Source organism: Harmonia axyridis, chromosome 6, assembly GCF_914767665.1.
Source record: "Harmonia axyridis chromosome 6, icHarAxyr1.1, whole genome shotgun sequence".
NCBI classification, from domain to species: Eukaryota; Metazoa; Arthropoda; class Insecta; order Coleoptera; family Coccinellidae; genus Harmonia; species Harmonia axyridis.
This window is the reverse complement of record NC_059506.1, coordinates 24,897,962-24,917,666: the sequence shown is the minus strand read 5'-3', so window position 1 is coordinate 24,917,666 and position 19,705 is coordinate 24,897,962. Positions and strand designations below refer to the sequence as shown.

Sequence of the window (19,705 nt, the reverse complement as noted above, 5' to 3'; positions counted from 1 at the left end):
TAAATTATTTATTATATTACCTTAATTCGTTTTTAGTCTACCAATTCGTAATATGGGAGGAGCTGTACCAAACTACTGGGGTTTTATCGATGGACATATTAGAGAAACTTGTTGACAAAGTATCATCACTATGTAAAATATCAGTCTACTTTATGTACTTGTTTGAATGGAAGTCAATCAGGTATTTCTTTTCATGTAAAACCACCAGTATTGGAAGATTATTTTGTTTAACAGAATTATGTTATGTATTTTTGTACCTTTTCCTACAATAATTTTAAAAAAGTGTACTTAACGTATAATTTTATAATAACATTACTGATAATTAATTAGGTTCTGCATTGTGATTTGCTTTTTTTATGCTATGTTGATCCAATATATAAAAAAGTACTTAGGTAACAAGTTTATTATTTTTCTTTCAAAACAATCCCATTGGTGTTTCTATATTACAGAATAAATTACTTATATTCAATATAAAAAAATAATATTCAGTATGCAGTAGCATTCTGTAACAATACTACATTATACATATAGGTAAATTCTTATTTCTAATAAAATTCAGGATTTATCAGTATTATTTTTAATTCTTTTAGTAGGATCAAATTAAATATGATGTTTTGTTGAGAATCGTATAAGTTCTTGAAAAATTCGTTATTGAGAGCACATTTTTTTCCTCGAATGAAATGGTTCCCACAGATGCCGAAAATCAAGAAATAAAATGCAAATTTCTCAAAAAGTTTACTTTGTTTACCTAAACAGCTACCAATATTTATAGGTTAGTTCTTGCTGCATAACGACGGCAAATATTCGGCATAAACAGATATCTGTCAAAATAAAGGATCCTTAAATAAAAGTTGGTCGCCTGTATTTAAATAAAGTAAGGGACGCCTGTATTTTAGATTTAGCAATCCTTAATATCTGACTCAGTGCGCATGCGTACATGTCAAAATAAGAGATCCTGTAATAAAAGATCGCTTATTTGTGCGTTGCAATAACTCTCTATTATCAATAGGGAAGGCGCAATATTCGAAAAGAAAATTAAATATTGGAATTCTTGTCGTGAACAGATTTTTTTCTGATACAAGAAAAAAAATACAAGACATGTAATTCTAACAGTTTACTGCAATAAAAACCAAATATATGTAGGATTGCATTCTTGAAGAGAAGAAAGTTGAAATGGAAATGTTAATGCACATAATAAAACCCAGATGGAAAACATTTCTTGATTCATAACGAATCAACATCACAACATATTTCATCACATTAAAGATTCTCAATAGAATGCATAAGCCCCTGAAAGCAATATGCCTCAGAGAATTCCATATCTTTTAAACCGCATCTATTGCCTCAATCAAAAAATCGAAAAAAACCCGAAATATTTTAAAATTCGAAAAAAATCCACCAGACCCAAAAAATCCGCAAATCAGATTAAAATCCGCCGATTATCAACACAGGTATGTGTGAAGGAGATAATTTGGATTATATTTGTGTTCTGTGGTGTCAAATGTCAATGAAGTGTCTACAATTTAAAACTTGAATGTCATAATTCATAAATTAAATGTTTTCATCGTAGATGTACAGAATTATATTAAAAAAATTCTAAATTTTTCCTGAATTGATCGTATAATTGAATTGAAATGACAATCGATAGTGTTCCATCGGCTCAAATTCCTGTTCAGTCTGCAAATAGTTTAGCTGCTAGAAGAGAAGCAAGAAGAAGGAAAATCTTAGAAAATGCAGAAAATCGTTTGAAGAAGTTGACTGGTGTAGAACAAAAGTCTCGTAAATATCCGTTTATTATCATTTAACATCAACATTATAAATATTGATTTCAGATGTTCTCATTGATGATTATCGGCCTATTGATTATGAAGATACAAATACAGAAAATCAAATTGAACACAATAGGCTTGCAAAAGAAAACCTTTCTAACATAGGCATGAACCATATAAGTCCAAGTTCTTCCTCACAATCACCACTTAATGAAAACCCATTAAATGGAGTTGGTAAATTGAAATATACCAAACTTGGCAATCTGGTGGGAATCTCATTCTTAGCAAATTTGTTTACAATATTGTCTAAAATTTTCTGTGATGAAACTGAATCGAATATTGGTCTCAATATGATTTTTTTGCCGTTTTTAGGATTCAAATGTTTAGAATACTTTTTACAAAAAGATGTTATACCTGAAACTAATATTTTTCAATTACTTTTAGTGGCAAATCTACGAAATGATGTTTTCAAGCAAATATTTGTGTATACTCAATATTTGACTAGTTTTACGCAAGATTTATGTATTTATTTTTTTATCTTTGTATGTGTAAATCAATTGTTCAAATTAAGTTTAATACTAAGATGATACACATTTAATTGAATTTCTTATTAGATCTAAGTCTATTTTCATAAGAAATTTTCTATATTAGTTCATACAATAAATTGTTCCAAATTACTTTTATCGATTACAATATAGTAGCAATGATGAGATCTGCAAAATATTGACATTGTGGTTAAGGTATTAAGCGCTGCCTGAGAGGACTTCACCATAAGATCTATCTTAAGTAAGAGATTTTCATAATATAATAATAGACATCTTAATATAAACTCAAGACATTCAAATATATATTTGTTTTCAGAAATAACATGCACAAAGACAATGAATTATAAAAAAATGAGAGAATGAGAATTGCAGTCCTTCTATTTTAATGCACATAAGAGTCTCACAAATCTAATTTGAATGTTTTACACAAGAGAAATTGAAATACAGGACTGTGATTCATCAGTTTTACAGATATCTTAAATTTTCATATTGCAATATTTTAGGATGGAAGTTTATCTGATATTTTCAGAAAAAACATGAATATCGAGAAATATACACTAGGACTAACAAAACTTTGCTTATTTTGAAAACTCATTGGGCTTTCTGAAAATAGGCATTAGATATATAAAATGTTTATGATGCTGGAAATGACCACCTCTCTCTAAACATTTTTCACATCTTTTTGTGATGGCATTGAAAACATTAGCGAATGTATGACTATGGGGTGAATTGTTAACTTTTTCATACTTTTCGTTATTTCGGTCCTTCAGTTGGACCAGATATAGGTAAATAAAATAATTTCTTTGGAACAGTGTGAGTAATTTGATTATGTCTCTTCAAGAAAATTTTAGAATTTCGTTCATAGTAGAGTTAAAATAATTAATTTTATGTAATTTTTTAAAGATTATACTTCACCATACGTTAAAATTACTTTTAGTTCCTGCGTCTGATCGCGTGAGGCCGCTGATGTTAGCATGCCAGTAGGTAGAATACTTTCATTGCTGGCCAACTTAAAGTAAAAACATCAAACTGATATTCTGTGGTTCTAATCATTCGAAAGCTGCACAATTCCAAAAACCCCGATAAAGGGAACATAGATAGAAGAAGAAGAGAGCTACACAATTCTGTGAATTTTATAACCTTCAATTAATAAACTCAAATTTCAAACTGTTTATAGTATAGCAATTTGTTTTATTTTTAATTTCTATACTTCTTGTGAACTTACATGAAGAAAATACCATGAACCAAAAGGTCTCATCAAATTTACAGAAAATGGAGACACCGGTTTTGAGTAAATCTCAAAAAAAAAGATCTCTCTCTGGAAAAAAATCTAAGAAAGAAACTATAAAAAATGTAGTGGTTGATCCATACCAGAATTATTGGTGAGTTGCAATTTTTATTATCTAGAAAAATAAATATAATCTTATTCTTTCTTCAATAGGCCATTAGTACAAAGTGAATTGGAGCAATTGACAAATACTTTGAAAGATAATCTTCCCAGAGTTAGACCCTTAAAAATTAATGTTCCTTGGAGGCTTCTGCAAGATATTCCTAAAGGTGATAGAAAAATTGTTAGGGATAATTACATTGGAAAACATTCTTCTGGAGAAAAATTTACGAAGAGGTAAATATATTCTACCCTATTATAAATTATTTACTAATAGGTATTTTTTAGCGAGTTTTTGATGTTTGGAGTGAACGAAGTGACAAAATTTCTGGAGATTGATGCATGCTCTATTGTTTTAATTGCAGATGTTAAGCCCAGAATGGTTGTAAAGCACATTGTTGAAATGGCAGTGCTTAAAAGTGTACCAGTTCTGGTTGTTTCTACTTTGAAGCAAATTTTGAAGGATTCCTGTGGCTTGGAAAGTATGGCATTCGCTATCAAAAAAAGTGTTCCAGATACATCTACTTTAGCAAGGATTGTAAACACTGTAGTTGAAATAAGCAAGAATTATCCACCCAGTGCAAACCATATAAACTTGACCAGGAGTAATATTTTTCAAGATAAGAACGAGAAAACCCAATATAATTTAAATAAGCCTGCTGAAATCAAGAATGAAGTGAAACCACTTAATTATCACCTTATGAGAACATCCCCCAATCAGAGAGTATTTGAATTAAGTGAAAATGAAAAAGATATTGTTTTAACAAAAGTTAATAGATATGAAAATATACATTCTGCAGCAAATGAGTTACACTATGATAAATTGAATGAAGCTTTAGGGAAAAAGAAAATGAAGAAGCTTTATAAAGCTTTAGTTGTCAAAAGGTTGAAAGGAAATAAGAATCGACATAAGGACAAAGTTAAATAATTGAAAATTAAATGAATTGAATCATTTTAGTGATCATTGCAACAACCTAAGATTAAGGTCTCTGTTCTACAAGTAATGATGAACACAAAATAATTATTACTATATGGAGATGCTCCAATATCAAATGAAAGTGACTAGTTTATTTTATAATTGTTATATTGAAATTTATTACTTATTTTTTTACTATTAAACTGCTGTCTATATTGTTTTGAAGAAAGTTTTTTTGTTTTATATACTGGATGATATTCACAATATCTTAGTTGTGGTTTCAAAAATATCCAGAAAACATCGATTTCCCACCTCCCTATTCAAATGATGGTATGAACATTCCTTTGACGTCACTTATAATTTTCACATTTGTTTTGGGAATATAGAAAATGAAATACAAACAATGCTGATATTCTCCAACTATGTAGGTAATTTCTGGTCTAGGAATGATCATACTTGTAAATATCATTAGTAACCTGCTTATTTCTAATCCACAAGTGTGCACTCATTGGCTGATAGTTAAGTCTACTATGTGTGGCCTTTCTTAGACTCTTACTGACATCATTATTTACTTCTTTATTAGAAATAAACAGTGCATAATCTTAGATGATATAAGAGCAAAACAGCTTTTCTAATTATTATTACAAGAATATTTCCTAGCAAACCAAAAACGATAACAAGTACAAATTAATATTTTCTTTATGATTAATAAAGCAACTTCTGCAGTATAATTTGTCATAAAAACTTAGCTTTTATTCAAACTATTCTGGTTGTGATATCTATCTTCTTTATGTATCAAATCCAAGAAGAATATCCACATGATATCTAAATCAATGAGAAAATAAAATATACTGCTGAAATCGTTCTTTATTTGGTTCCAATAGAGACATGGTGGAAATATATATTTCTAGAATTTGATAATGGGGGAGTTTGGGGTAATAAATATATAAATATTAAATAACAAAATATTTTAATTGATTTTTTTAAAACAAAACATAATATCTATATGTAATAAATTAAAATAAATGAGTATTCAGGTAACTAGAAACAATGAGCAAACTAAGGTAATATCCCATGGAATGTAAAAATGTATGAAAATGAGTATTAATTTTTCATTTTAGGAAGTTCATCTTTACTTTTAATTGCGAGTGCACTTTCATCAGGTTCACTTTCTTCTTGATGATCATCCTCTAACATATATTTTTTTATATTCTTTTCTAGTACTGTTCTTAATATTTTACTTTCCCGTAGTATGTCATCATTGGTAGATTTCTTTCTTTTTCCATTTTTTTGATTAGGGGAATCGGAGTTTGTAACTTCATTAGTAAAAATAAACTTTTGCAGTATACTACCAAATATCGGAATTAAAGTCATCAGTTGATTGCCAACATTTTTGTTGTATTCTAGTCGTTCTTTCTCTAGTTCAAAGCGTTGCCTTTCCACTGTTAAATTTTCTCTTTGAATATCTACAAGATCTTTGAGGAGAATACTTATGTCTGAAAGAGAAAAATTTTCATTATTACTTTGCTTTCATTAAATTGAAGAAAAAAGAAACAGGTGAGTAGTTAAACAATATTTTAACAAATAAGTCTGGAAAACAAAATGATCAATAAGAGATCTTAAGGTTCTAATGGATCAGAAAAGCCTATAACTCTTAAGCAAAGGACATACTTATTTAACGTCACGCCACACAATCGCAAAATTCAGTATTCTCATTTGAATATTTCTCTGTACAGAAGTTGAAAATGAAGATTTTAGATTGTTCGGATGAATTTAAGCAGGAAATAAGAAAGAAACGAATCGATAGAACTGATTTGATATTAAGAAGGAAAAACATTTTTCAAATGTATTACTTAAAAATTAGGAAGGCGGTCACAGCTCCCTCTAAAATGTAGTTAACGTGTCCAAGCGTTTTGCCGTTTTCATGTAATCCGGTTCGCCCACCTACAGAGCCGCTGTTTCGTTTTTAATGGCCCACTCTATACATGTGGAGAATTTAAGAAATCGCCAATTCCCGGCATTTTCTCGATACATGTAGATGAGCGATACCGTGATTTCCAAATCACGTTGTGAAACGTGAACGTTACTTTATGATATCAGTGAAATTAAAGCGTGGCGTGATCATTGCTTAGGAATCGGATTCGGTTAAGTTCCGTGCTGTGCTTGCTAACAATATATTTGTATGAATTACCCAAATTTTAGCTCGTTTTTTTATGCAGATCGAATTGATAACATTTTCTGATAATTCCTAGCAGGGGTAAAATGAGCTAGCCAAAGATGTCTATTTTTCAGAGCTCACAGATTTGTGGAATCCTTATAAGGATATGAATAACTTTGGACATGAAATAAAAATAATTCACACAAATTCAAACGTAAATATATAATAAAAAATAAATAAATAATGAAATTTTAATTTTATTGTCACCACTAATTGGGCACTAATTCAGTAGATATTATTTCTTTGTACCTAGCAAGTATTACCTATGGTTGAACAATACAAAAATACTTCCAAAAACCGACGAAATTGCCAACGGATGCTGGGATTGTCATAAAAATATACAATTATGCTAGTCGAAAAAGGTTCCGAAGCAATAGAAAATTTCGCTTCAACATTTACGATTGCAATTTGCAACAAGGAATACAACGCTGTGAGAATAATTATTATGATACGGATAGTACAAACTGTGATCTGTTCCAACTGTGATCACGTCACGCTCTTTATTCCTTTTGCGGAACTGTGAAATTCTGATATCAGTGATTAAATCCATAGACGTATTAAATCATAGACGTATTAGGATAATAAGTCTATGATTAAATCACAGTTCGTGAAATATCGCCCATCTCTAGATTCAATATAACATAACTTGTGTTTCAGAATAAGATGTTTAATCCTGGGAATGTGAATTCGTGTAGATATGTTCTAATAAACCACTTATTATGGGTGTACACTATAAACAAGGATATTCAGATTCTGTGCGGAAATCTCTTGTTCGAGATTCTGTCAAATTTTGGAAGGAAAACCCATCGTATGGTATGTTTTTTTGAATTCGAAGGTTTTTCATTCGTATCACAATTATTTCAATGATGAATTTCAGAATATTTGGAATTTCCTTCTTCTGATGAAAAAATACAACAATCTATTTTGAGTTTTTAAAAAAAAATTTTACGATTCGTGTATTTCGATTTGAAAATACAGAATATCAATCTTTGGTAATATTACCAAATAAGAAAGTGATAAATGACAATAGGTTGAAAGTAGTGTTTTAGGAATATTGGTAATGGTGACAAAATATATTGAAATCCATCATTTAAATAACTGAGATACGATTGATGAATCTTTCAATTTTAAAAGTTATATAAAACAAAAAGTATACCTACATTTTTTTGTGAAAAAAATCGGGTGTTTATTCTGAACTGCCATACGAAGGTATCTTCCAAAAATTGAAAGAATCGTTCTAGCGATTTCGGCAAAAAATCAAAATGAATTTGCACTCGAATCTAGTGAAGAAGGTAGTGTACACCCTCTAGTTTTGAGCAACAGGGTATTGAGCAGGTTGAAAGCCCCAAAAGATTCACAACATTAGGAACACCTTTTTATTCTGAAACATCACTTTGTACAGGGTGCGGCAGAGCCGATTGACGAGTTTTGACAGGTCATTGCTCGGGATCTAGTGGGGGCAGCTAGGTGCGGAAGGGGTCTTTGTGTCCCTTAGAGTCAGCAGTTTTTATTCAGCACCATTATTTGGACCAGAGTGCATCAAGGCTTTGCCGTTTGCACGTTTTTTGGAAATAACCGTTCTGAGATCGCGACCCAGCGGGAATTTCGGCATTCCTGTCAACGTTTCAGTCACCTCTGCAAACACCACCAAAACTTGGGCTCGTCCACTTGAAGAAACAGGAAGTATACGACGAGGGCGAGGACCGAGAACGGTAAGAACACCGGAAAATGTGCAGGCTGTTCGAGTAGCAGTCGAGCATTCACCAAGAAGCACTGCACGGAGGCATGCGATAGCTTTGGGAATGTCAGACTGATCTTTGAGGAGGATTCTGCATGAGGATTTATCATTCCACCCGTATAAAATCATGCTTGTTCAAGAGTTGAGTGCTGCTGATTACGTGAACCTCAAAAATCGTTGTGAGAAAATGATTCAGCGCATCGCCCCAAGATAAACTTTTTTCAGTAGTGATAAGGCACATTTTCACCCTTCTAGAACAATAAATAAACAAAATTTCTGGTACTGGGCTGCATGTAATCTTCTTCAACTCTATGATAGGCCACTTCATCCACTTAAAGTCACAGTTTGGTGCGTTGTGTCTCAATTCGGAGTGATAGGCCCTTATTTTTTCGAGGAGGAAAATGTCACCGTCACAGTAACTTCCAAGCGTTATGTGTCAATATTGGAAACCATCCTACAGCCTGAATTGGAAGAACTTGCTGAAAAACACGATCTGGGTGACATCTGGTTCCAGCAGGATGGCGGTACAGCCCACACAGCTCGAACTTCATTAGATGTTTTGAGGCAGATGTTCCCAGGAAGACTGGTCTCACTGAGAGGGGACGTGGGTTGGCCAGCGTGCTCACCAGATTTAAGCATCTGCGAGTTCTTTCTTAGGGGCAACCTTAAGGATAAGGTCTTCAAACATCGTCCCCACGGCCTACCAGAACTGAAGCAGCGAATAACCGAAGAAATCCGGGCCATACCGCTCGAGATATGACGAAAAGCGGTCGAAAACTTCCAAAATCGACCACATCAGTGTGTCGCTGCTGACGGCCGCCATCTTAGTGATATTGTTTTCAAAACTTGAGCAAAAAAACTATATTTTCTACTGCTTCGAATGAATGAAACAGTTTTTCTCTAACTTTCACCATTTTTTTTAAATAGCCCTTTGAAACTCGTCAGTCGGCTCTGCCGCACCCTGTAAGATATTTTGAATTCTTACCATGGTTGCTGGAATTCATCGGCTGTTGCATCTGCTGCAGCGTCTGTACCGTTGCAAGGTTGGACGTCTTTGAAGAATTCGCATCTGGGTTATTCGTTTGAGGCTTTTGTTGTACTATCAACAGGGGAAAGGGCAGGGATGACACACCGTTCGGCCTGCCATTGGCTGCGTTGAGTTGTGACTGTACTTGAGTTTGGAGGGGTATGGTAAAGTTAGCCAGGTTCGGCATTATCGTTGGATATTCCTTTGTTGATGTCTTCGGGGTGTTCGCGTCTTCTTTTTTAGGTAGCGGAGACAACGGTGCAGCATCTTCACTTCCGTATTCGGACCTGAAATTTTATTACTTTTTGAATACTCTGCACGGCAATTGAAGTGGATATTTGTGTTCTGATGAAATTTGTATTAGAAATATCAAATAACGTGATAAATACGGAAAGCACTGATGTGAAATGAGAATCCTTTGAGCGCTTTTTCATTCATGCGCTAATTGCATAGTCTAAGGGCCAATGGACTGCAGACCACACATATTTTAGAAAAGCCTAACATTTTCTCGGTGAGTCTGTAGTAGGTACCTACCGACCATGATATGTAGGCAAGCTGAGTGCTAGCATGAGGTTGCGGTGGCATCAGCTACAATCAGGAGCGACAGGTGTGAAAATTTAATGAACTAAAAAAAGTATTTTAGGAAAGCTGCCATTTTGATGTCAAAAGTATTTTATGAAACTTAAAATTTATATACAGGGTGATTCCACAGGAGACCGTCAGATTTCAGGAGAAGTTTACACTAGCCAAGGCAGTTTCGAAACAATGTTTGGTTTATGGTTGGGGACCATTATTGAGAGTCTACAGGGTGATTTGTCTGATTCGACCGATTTTTCTTCAATTCATAACTCTGTTATGGCTTGATCAATATTGATGAAATTTTCATTGTAGAACAATATAATTGTCTACTTTCAATAATTCCAACACTTTCTTGATAATACAGGGTGGGAATTATGATGAGTTCAGATTGAATTTGCAGGTTTAAAAACACCCTGTACATTCCGTTTTCAAAAATTCGCTACCTGCTTCAGATTCTACCAAAAGTGGACATTACTGCAGCGCTTAATTTTTTTTGACACACGTCTAGTTTTCCTAGAAAATTTTTTTAAAGATGAACAATATCGTTATTTCGCAATGAGAATATTCTGAACTAGATAGTAAAGCCGTATCGTCCAACGATACAAAGCTATTTCTGAGTTCTAAAGTAGTTTCGAAATTCGAAATTCATATTTTAGCACTCATATTCTGATGAATAAAATCATTTGATCCAGAAAATATTTCTATACGTACCTACGTAAACAAAAAATCCACAACAACTTCAACATAATAAACATTCGAAACATATTATGAAAGGCAAAACTAAGGATTAACACAAAATTTACATAGAATGTTCGAAATCATTTCCTCTTTTTTGAATACATATTCGCGACCTTGGTATTAAATTTCCAATTGACCTTCTGATGAGGGATTGATTTTGCTTTAAGATATTATTATTATATTTGTGAATAATTGTGGCATGTTGAAATACACTTCTTGTGACAGATTATTTATTTAATATTCTCATTCTGTTGTTCACTGTGATGGTAACCATGGATCTTAACGAACTTGATTTGAATTGAGATTCAAGCATCATGGCGAATTTTCAATTTGATAAAAACTGTTTTTCATACATTCGGAAGAGCTTTAAATCATTGGACGATACAGCTTTACTATCTAGTTCAGAATATTCTCAATATTGATCAAGCCATACCAGAGTTATGAATAGAAGAAAAATCGGTCGAATCCGACAAATAACTATGTAGACTCTCAATAAAGGCCACCAATCATAAACCAAACATTGTTTCGAAACTGCCTTGACTAGTGTAAACTTCTCCTAAAATCTGACGTTCTCCTCCGGAATCACCCTGTATATTATTCCTTGAATACGTAGATTTCTTCGACCTGGCAGACAGTAAAATCTATCCCCCCTGCGAGTAGAAAAATTCAGGTTGGTCCAGATTTCAGTTCAATAACTTTGGCGTCGGATAGGACAATTGTATTCATGAAAAAAAGGTTTATATAAACATATACCCTAACGAGCTTCGTTTTAGAGATATAGGGTATTAAAGTTTAAAAAAAAAAATAAAAAATCTATGAATTATCAATATACCATACCCGAAATTTCGTCTTTCTAGGATCCCAAGTATACCGAATTGATGAATGTTTAATTGAAGCTATGCTTTGCACAAAAAAAGAAGTAAATCAATCAATTACTTGAAAACCGCTATATATAAGAACAAGAAAGTCTACCTTTATATAAATAATCAAGAGGCTACGGCAAACCGAAAAAAGTTAATATACAGGGTGTTCTATTTGAAATATCGATGTATAGTTAGTGGAGAAAGGACCTTATCTTCTTTACGGACAGGCGGACGGGTAGAATCAAATTTGAAGATGAAGTCGTCTACAGTAAGCCGAAGTTTATCGTTTTAGACCTATTCCGGTTCAAAATTATGAAATTACAAACCAAATGATAGATCTGTTCGGAGACCAGTGTTCAAAAATAATGAAACTACAGAGGAGATGCGACGTTTTCCGTAAATTCTGACAATTCCTGAAACCGGAGATATTACATATGCTCCATCTATCTATGTTTATTACTCTGTGGGGTAGGTTTTTTGCCCAATATAAGTTGACGTCAGTTTGACAGACGTTATGTTGCTGCCGATCATAGAACGGGATGGTACAACAATTGGTCAACATAGGTTGCTCTGCATTCGAAAGAATGGTCTTCATATTTTCTTTTTAACTTCTAGGGGTGAACATCTTCTGGTTCCTCTAGTAAGAAATAAAAGTTTTATCGAGTTTTTTTCAGTGCGCCTATCTGCAATTTTCGAATTTTGAAATGAATTTGGCCTCTAACCTAATCGTTCAATAATTGCTGAAAAACTCGTGGTCACAACCTCGGTCAAAAAATAGATTCTTGAAATGTTATGGTTTGAGACGGTTAAATGCGTCAATGTACCCATATGAAATGCCGATTGACGATTATATGGAATTACATTTCAGTCCTTTGTTGTGAAGCAACAACATGGAGGTTATGAAATAATTTGTGCGAATAGTTCCAATACAAAATTGAAATGTTCAATGTCTCAGAATTCAATAGCCATATACTGAAATTTGGCGTCAACATAAAGTACCTACATCGATCAAATTATTAATTTTCAGCTTGAAAGCCCTCTCATCATAAAGAAAAACGAGATATTCTCGGAAAGTTTTGTACAAAAGTGATGAATCTCGCCATTTTTGACATCTGATCCAGAATTTTGGATAACTCGAATACCTTCTTCATAATTCCAACCAATTTCGGACAAGTTCTGGGGACAGTGAACCTGCATCATTTTGAGTTTGGTATCTCAAAAATAATGATATGTAGCATATTCACAAGAAGGCGTTAGACACACTAAAACATATCTACACACGCTAAGTTTTTCACGGATTCAGAATCTAAAGAAAAACAGGGTGTAAAACAAGCGCATATAAGCACTGCTTAGGCAATAATATTTTTCGTGAAATAAATTGAGTTTTTTTTGGGAACCAATCAGGTAAAAGGTGTAATTGAAATATTTTAAGAACATGTGTGCAACACTCAGTTGATAAGACATTTATTAACTTGATTAATATAGGTACGCGATCAGAATCAACAAACTCTTATTTTAGAACTTGAAAGCCGAACTTTATGATAATGCCATGATAAAGAAATATTTGAGAGTTAGTACCTACAATAGTTTTCCAATTACGTACTTTTGTTGATGATTATTCACAAAATATTCATTTTCCTTTTGCAAGGTGTCAAAACTTCAAACACTGAAATTTTTGGCTATAATTAAGAATTTCATCATCCTGAGAGATTTTCAACAAACGGATATTCTGTTAATGGCAAAGAAGAGAAGAAAACCATAAAATGTACTTATGAGCCAGTATGAGCACTTAGAAATATTCATTTCTAGGAAAGTGAAGAATATTAATTTGTCAACTACAATTGTGGATTGAATAGATTTTTTGAAATTTGAATGGAAGCTTCTTTCGACTCTCCTGCAAAACAGTGAAGAATTTTTAGATCAAGCGATATTTGAACTGTTGTCAAGTGAAAATCTGAAACAATCAAGCAGTAAAGTGCGATCGTATTTTATGAAGAATTTTACTCCATTTTAAGCTAGCAGAACGTCAAATTGACGTTAGAAAAATCTTTTTAACGGTTTTTACTCACATAACAAGGGAATATTCTCGAAAATCGCATTTTCACTCACATTTTCTACCAGATTTCTTCGTTTCTGTTTCTTGAAATAAAACGTTCATTTGAACAACATTATGAACGTTATATATGCAGCAGCATTTCGATGCATTTGTGAATTTGCTCTGATGTTGTAGTCATGGAGAACAATTTGAAGTAGACGAAATATGTAACTGGATTATATTTGAACGATAAGAGAATGGAAAATTGGAAATTTAGAATACTGAAAGAGAATTTAGTTATATAAATCTAAGAGGTACTTACCCGTGATTGCTGGTGGTTGTATACGATTCCATATCATCCTTAATTTCTATGTCGTCTATTTCTTGCTTTATATCCTCGCATCTTGGTCCTTCCAGGACGTTATCCTTGTAGAGGTTCTCCTTCTTCATGCCTTCTTTGGATAAAATTGAATCCAATGCTCGGTAATGGGGCCAGTCCGGATCTACAGTGCCAACTCCAGCGCCGGACTGGACAGTTCGCCTAATTCGGTGGTATAGACATTTCAAATTTCTGATTCTGGTCTTGATCTCATCCGGCGTTCTGTAAAAACCATGTCTTTGCATGTTGGCGGCCAAAATTCTCATTACAGGTGCCTTGCGATGCGTCAGATACAATTTATTCTGAATCTGCGGGCTACCCCACAACTGTATGAGCAATTTGGTCTCGTCTTCGCGAAAATTCGACGTTCGCTTCTTTTGTAGCGTTCTCATAGAATGATGCGACGCCATGTTTTATCTGGGAATGATAAAGCAATGTTTTTGACTCAGCACAATTCGCTTGTTATTTTGGCAACCTAGCCTGCCCAAATCAGTGCTCTTTGGTCTGTCAGATCTGAACTAGGTAGGTCGTTTAATGAAATTTTTACATATTTAAGTGCGCCAATAACTATTCGAAGTTAATTACAAATATTGAAATATTGATTCTTCAGTATACTCAGGGTGCGCCAATTATAGTCTTTTTCAAAACCCTTATCTATTTTGCACCATAGAGTATCTCGAATCATAGAAAACAGCAAACTTAACTCTATGGTTTATAATTTCCTTCTTTCTTCAAGAATATTTAATATTATTGAAAAAAAGCCGTGGAGAATCATAGCTCATCCAATAAATTATTAAAAAAATTGCGGTGTCTATAATGAAATACTAATCTTCCAATATTCATTATTGCTAATCTATCAAGGCAGGACTTGACGATCGAAAATATTGTATGTATTTAGACAGTCTTGGCTCGAAGTCCTTGAATTTTATAATTTCATGACGTAATTTTTTCGATATATGCAATTTTGAAAATTTGATTTTATGATTCCTTAAAAACTCTTTGATTGTACCTATTCAGACTAGATGATAATATAAATGAATAAAAAACTTAATGGTTTGAAAAAAAAAATATATTAAGAGGGGTCTATACCGTTTCAGCGATCAGTTCAAAAATTAGTACGCTTTATTTTACGCTGTAGACAATCGAGTTATATAAGGTTTTCACTATTATTCATTTCAAAAAGTTCGTCATTGCGGAAAGTTATTTTTTATAAATTTTTTTGGAATGGAAAGAAAGAATTAATCTTTCTTTTGAAAAATAAATACATATATGCATGATATAACTTTCCTCACAAACCTTTATTTTTTTATGAATTTTCACATAACTATATTATACAAAAAGTCTTGTCGAAGGCTGAGAATGCGTTTTTTCTGAAATTAAAAATAATGACGTAAAAACGTATTTTGAATTCTTGCATGTGGTAGAAAAGACGATAAATCAGAGGAACATTTGAGATTGCGGTACTCAACCTGAAAAGTGGTGAAATCTCAAAAACTCTGAGGAGACAAGAGAAGTTGAACTTTGGTAGATCACGAGAAAGTAACGTGGTATAAACCCCTCTTAATAGTATTTTAAAAAATGACACTGTGTTAATTTTAACTTCGAGATCAATAATATTTTCAAAAAAGTAAATGCCATGTTATCTGAAACACCATTGATAAAGCAATGTTTTTGATTCAGCACAATTCGCTTTTTATTTTGGCAGCCTAGCCTGCCCAAATCAGTGCTCTTTAGTCAGATCTGAACAAGGTAGGTCATTTAATGAAATTTTTATTTATTTAAGTGTGCCAACAACTATTCCAATGAAGCTATTTACTACGATTGAAATATCGATTCTTCAGTATACAGCGCTTATTATTTTATATTTTGCATTATAAATTATATTAAATCTTTTAAATATTTTGCATTATAGAGTATCTCAAACCATTGAAAACAACAAACTCAACGTTGTGGTTTATAATTTTCTTCTTTTTTTTTAGAATATTTAAAACTATTGAGAAGAACCCGTGGAGAATCATAGCTCATCCAATAAGTTATTGAAAACATTGCGGTGTTATAATGAAATATTAATCTTCTGATATTCATTGATGATAATCTATTAAGGTAGGACTTGACGATCAAAAAAATTTTATGTATTTAGACAGGCTCGGCCTGCGGTTCTTGAATTTCATAATTCTTAGACGTCAATTTTTGGATATAGATATGCAAATTTCAAAATTTGATTTTGATTCTAATAACTTTTTCATTGTGTTTTAGCTCTATGATAATATAAATGAATCCTAAAAATTATTGGTTTGAAAGAAAAAATATATTAATAGGATTTTAAAAAATGACACTGTGTGACTTTTAACATCGAGATCTATAATATTTTCAAGAAAAGTACGAATTACAGCCATGTTATCGGAAACACCAATCAGAGTTTTTAAGAAATTATAATTTTGTAACATAGGGTACCTAGATTTAAGGTCTCGCATCACCAGCATATTGAGTTGTAAGAATATACAGGGAGATTTCTTCAGGGGTCGAGCAATTTTTCACCCAATAAACATTCAGCGGTGCGCCACTTTGTTTTGTTCCTGAATTCCTAAACTAATTTGTAGGCATCTGAGACCATAAGCAAGAAAAATTTCTGTCAATTTTTATGTTATGTCTGTATCCAATTGAAACAAACCTAAACTCAGGGAGCGAAAACAGGTTTGATCTCTGAAGGAATATCTCCCTGTCGATTCGCATGATCAGTTGGACTACTTTATGATATGATTCCTCAAAGGTACCTAGCCTACGTTTGAAATTTGACTTTTATATCCAAAAAACTGAAAAAGTAATGAAAGAAAAATTGAAACGTGAACTCCCTGTAGATCGGGAACAAAGCGTTTGCTAACACATATTTATGAAAAGCCCCATTTCGACCTAAAAAATGCGCCCCTGTAAGCTTCATAATAAATTTCAACCTGTATAAATTAGTGTTATTTAAAGATTGTTGTGTTTCAATTAATTATTTTAATAGGCATCAATTTTCCAGTTTTGAACCAATTTGGCCAGTTTCGTCATAAACAACAGAATTTTATTGTTTAATCATCAAAACACCTCATGAGGTCCTAGTGTGGACATTTTTTTATTATATTAAAAATATTTTTCATATGGAATTAAATCCATGTAGGTAGTGAAAACCGAATTAATCAAATACAGAGATTATTATCATTTATTTTTACATAAAATTCTCCAAGTTTTTTGTCCAACTACGGGAGCTTGTAATAATAATAATAATAATTTATTCATCCATGGCGACATATTACAAATATGTATTGGACAAGTCAATAAAACAACAATAGAATGAAAAATTTCACATACTAGCCATTATTTAAAACATATGTTGAATGATTTCAATTTTTTTGTGTGTAAATTCCCATTTTAATTTTTTCCGCCAAGTTGATAAAGTTCCATTTAGCAACATTATTTTCTAAAATTCAACAGAAACAATATACTTACCAACTACACTCCGCATCAATCAATAAATATCCCATAGAATTAAGCCTCTCATTTAAAATTCAAATAAATCATCAATTTACAAAACTCAAATCAAACACCCTGTACAATTTGAATAGGCAATTCCGCTAATAAATTAAGAAACGCACTCCTCTTAACCGAAATGCGTCAGTGTTTGTTTACATCAACGTCACATTCAAAACGTTTCTCTGAGCCACCCAGTATAATAAGCAATGAATTACCTTTGGAATTACCCATGAAAATTTTATCGAATATCCAATAAAGTGGAATAAAAAATATCCCTATTATTTGTTTGAGAATACAATGGAAACTGACTTTATTTTTTTACAGATAAAGAAATCAATTTGAAGTAAATCCTTTTTATTTTCTGTAAGTGTGAGTAATATACAGATTTTTCACTGTTATATTGTGTAAAAATTAAAAAACCACATGGTATGTTATCAACAAGGCGCGCAAAAACAACAACATAGCTCATTCTGCTGTCTAGTCGACTAATAAAACTGTAAATATCTCACCTGAATATTCAAAATATATCAGATCCAATATTGCACAGAACACTACTTAGATAAAGACAATCAGACGCATTGAACCGTTTTGAGACACTCTGATATAGGTTATAAATTCCCGGTAACTTTCGTAAACAAAATCGAATGAGTATAGAACATTTGCAATTGTGTAATCTCCGTCTGGCGCGGGTATAAGCAACCAGGGTGCTTTTCTATCACAACAAAAGGGGCTCAGCCAGAGCCCTGTACTAAACACCCTACTGAAATAAAATCGATGGGATTCAGCAAGCGCAGTATACGCTCCACTTAAGTATTAACATTTCGCGGTACATTTCGCCCTATACGGGGGACGGTGACGTAATATTCTTGAGAAGGGAGGGGAGAGAGAGAGTCCTAACGGATTCGGCTGTAAGAAATGCCGCGAAATTCAATGCTATGTATTTTCCGATATGGCTTGGATTTATTCTGCGCGCACACCTTTTGCTGACACTGTGCGGTCATACTGGGAGTTGGAGGGGTAGTAACGCGCTGGGGTTTGACTTATGGGGGAATTGGGGGGGTTGATCGATACTGGTGGTTCGTTTTGGTTCACGTGATTGTTGACATGCAGCGTTTTAATTTTTTTTAGGGGTGAGTCATTCGTTACTAACGAATGGAGGAACGTGAAGGGAGTCAACAATGCGCCAAAATGTTCACGTTTTGATTTCTTGATTTCACCACTTATTAATGGGTTTATATAATTTCGCAAAGGGGTGGAATGGTGAAAAATTTAAACCTCTAATTTTTTATTGATGTGACACTACACAATAAAACTGCTGAAAATAGAGTAGCTTGGTAGAATTCTAGTACTGTAGAGCGGTGTGACTTTGCACCACTTTTTATAGTTTTCTTGGTGTAACTTTTTCGTTTTTTTTGTGAAATGAGGCCTGTGCAAAGTATGTTTAATTTGAACATTTTAGTTGTCGAATGCTGAGGTTAGAATCAGATGAAAAGGTGCACACTTCTTTTTTTTATCTTTAAAATTGGCAAAGTGACCCGCAAATCGGTGCGAGTTTGCCAATGCCTTTAAAATGCGTTTTTTGGCAATTTAAGTGCAGGCGGTAAATGTTAGTGCACTAATGCCTCGGGGTTCGCCCATATATCTTTTGTTAATTTTATTCCAAAAAGTTCTTCTGGGAATGTTGTACACTTCGGATGCTGTCTGTATTGAAATGTTTTCATTTCGAACTGCATTGATGGCTCGGATTAGTGTTTTTTCCGTATAATTACTATATTTCCTTGCATCCAACTTCTTTTTGTATCGACGACCCATAATTGTGCCTCAAAACAAGACAGGTGAAACAAATTTGGTATGTGGCAATGTCGACTGCCAAAGGGCCACAACGAAAAATTTCCTTAAATGCCGAAACCCTCTCAACCAAATGTTTTCAATTTTTTTAAGGGGGCGTTTAATGAATGTAAAGTAAGCCGCTCAATAATATTATGATGTACCGTTCGC

General features: G+C 33.0%; 2 protein-coding genes across 5 annotated transcripts; one reads left to right on the top strand and one right to left on the bottom strand.

The window, feature by feature from the left end:
- The first annotated feature begins 1,012 nt into the window (after positions 1 to 1,012).
- On the top strand, positions 1,013 to 4,835 carry LOC123681601. Of its 3 annotated transcripts, none has more exons than XM_045619793.1 (6): positions 1,013 to 1,779; positions 1,833 to 2,555; positions 2,818 to 3,099; positions 3,252 to 3,696; positions 3,756 to 3,938; positions 3,990 to 4,835. In XM_045619793.1, exons 4-6 carry the CDS (start codon positions 3,554 to 3,556, stop codon positions 4,627 to 4,629), a joined length of 966 nt encoding a protein of 321 aa, XP_045475749.1. In that variant the 5' UTR covers positions 1,013 to 1,779; positions 1,833 to 2,555; positions 2,818 to 3,099; positions 3,252 to 3,553; the 3' UTR covers positions 4,630 to 4,835. The 3 variants fall into 3 exon arrangements, with proteins under 3 accessions (XP_045475749.1, XP_045475747.1, XP_045475746.1); XM_045619791.1 differs by having other exon boundaries at positions 2,631 to 3,099; XM_045619790.1 differs by having other exon boundaries at positions 1,833 to 3,099.
- Positions 4,836 to 5,570: 735 nt separating this feature from the next.
- On the bottom strand, positions 5,571 to 18,542 carry LOC123681598. 2 transcript variants are annotated; one of them, XM_045619786.1, is made up of 4 exons: positions 18,217 to 18,542; positions 14,138 to 14,611; positions 9,559 to 9,887; positions 5,571 to 6,113 (listed from the first exon to the last, which is right to left on the bottom strand). In XM_045619786.1, exons 2-4 carry the CDS (start codon positions 14,602 to 14,604, stop codon positions 5,722 to 5,724), a joined length of 1,188 nt encoding a protein of 395 aa, XP_045475742.1. In that variant the 5' UTR covers positions 14,605 to 14,611; positions 18,217 to 18,542; the 3' UTR covers positions 5,571 to 5,721. The 2 variants fall into 2 exon arrangements, with proteins under 2 accessions (XP_045475742.1, XP_045475743.1); XM_045619787.1 differs by lacking the exon at positions 18,217 to 18,542 and having other exon boundaries at positions 14,138 to 14,658.
- Positions 18,543 to 19,705: the final 1,163 nt, after the last annotated feature.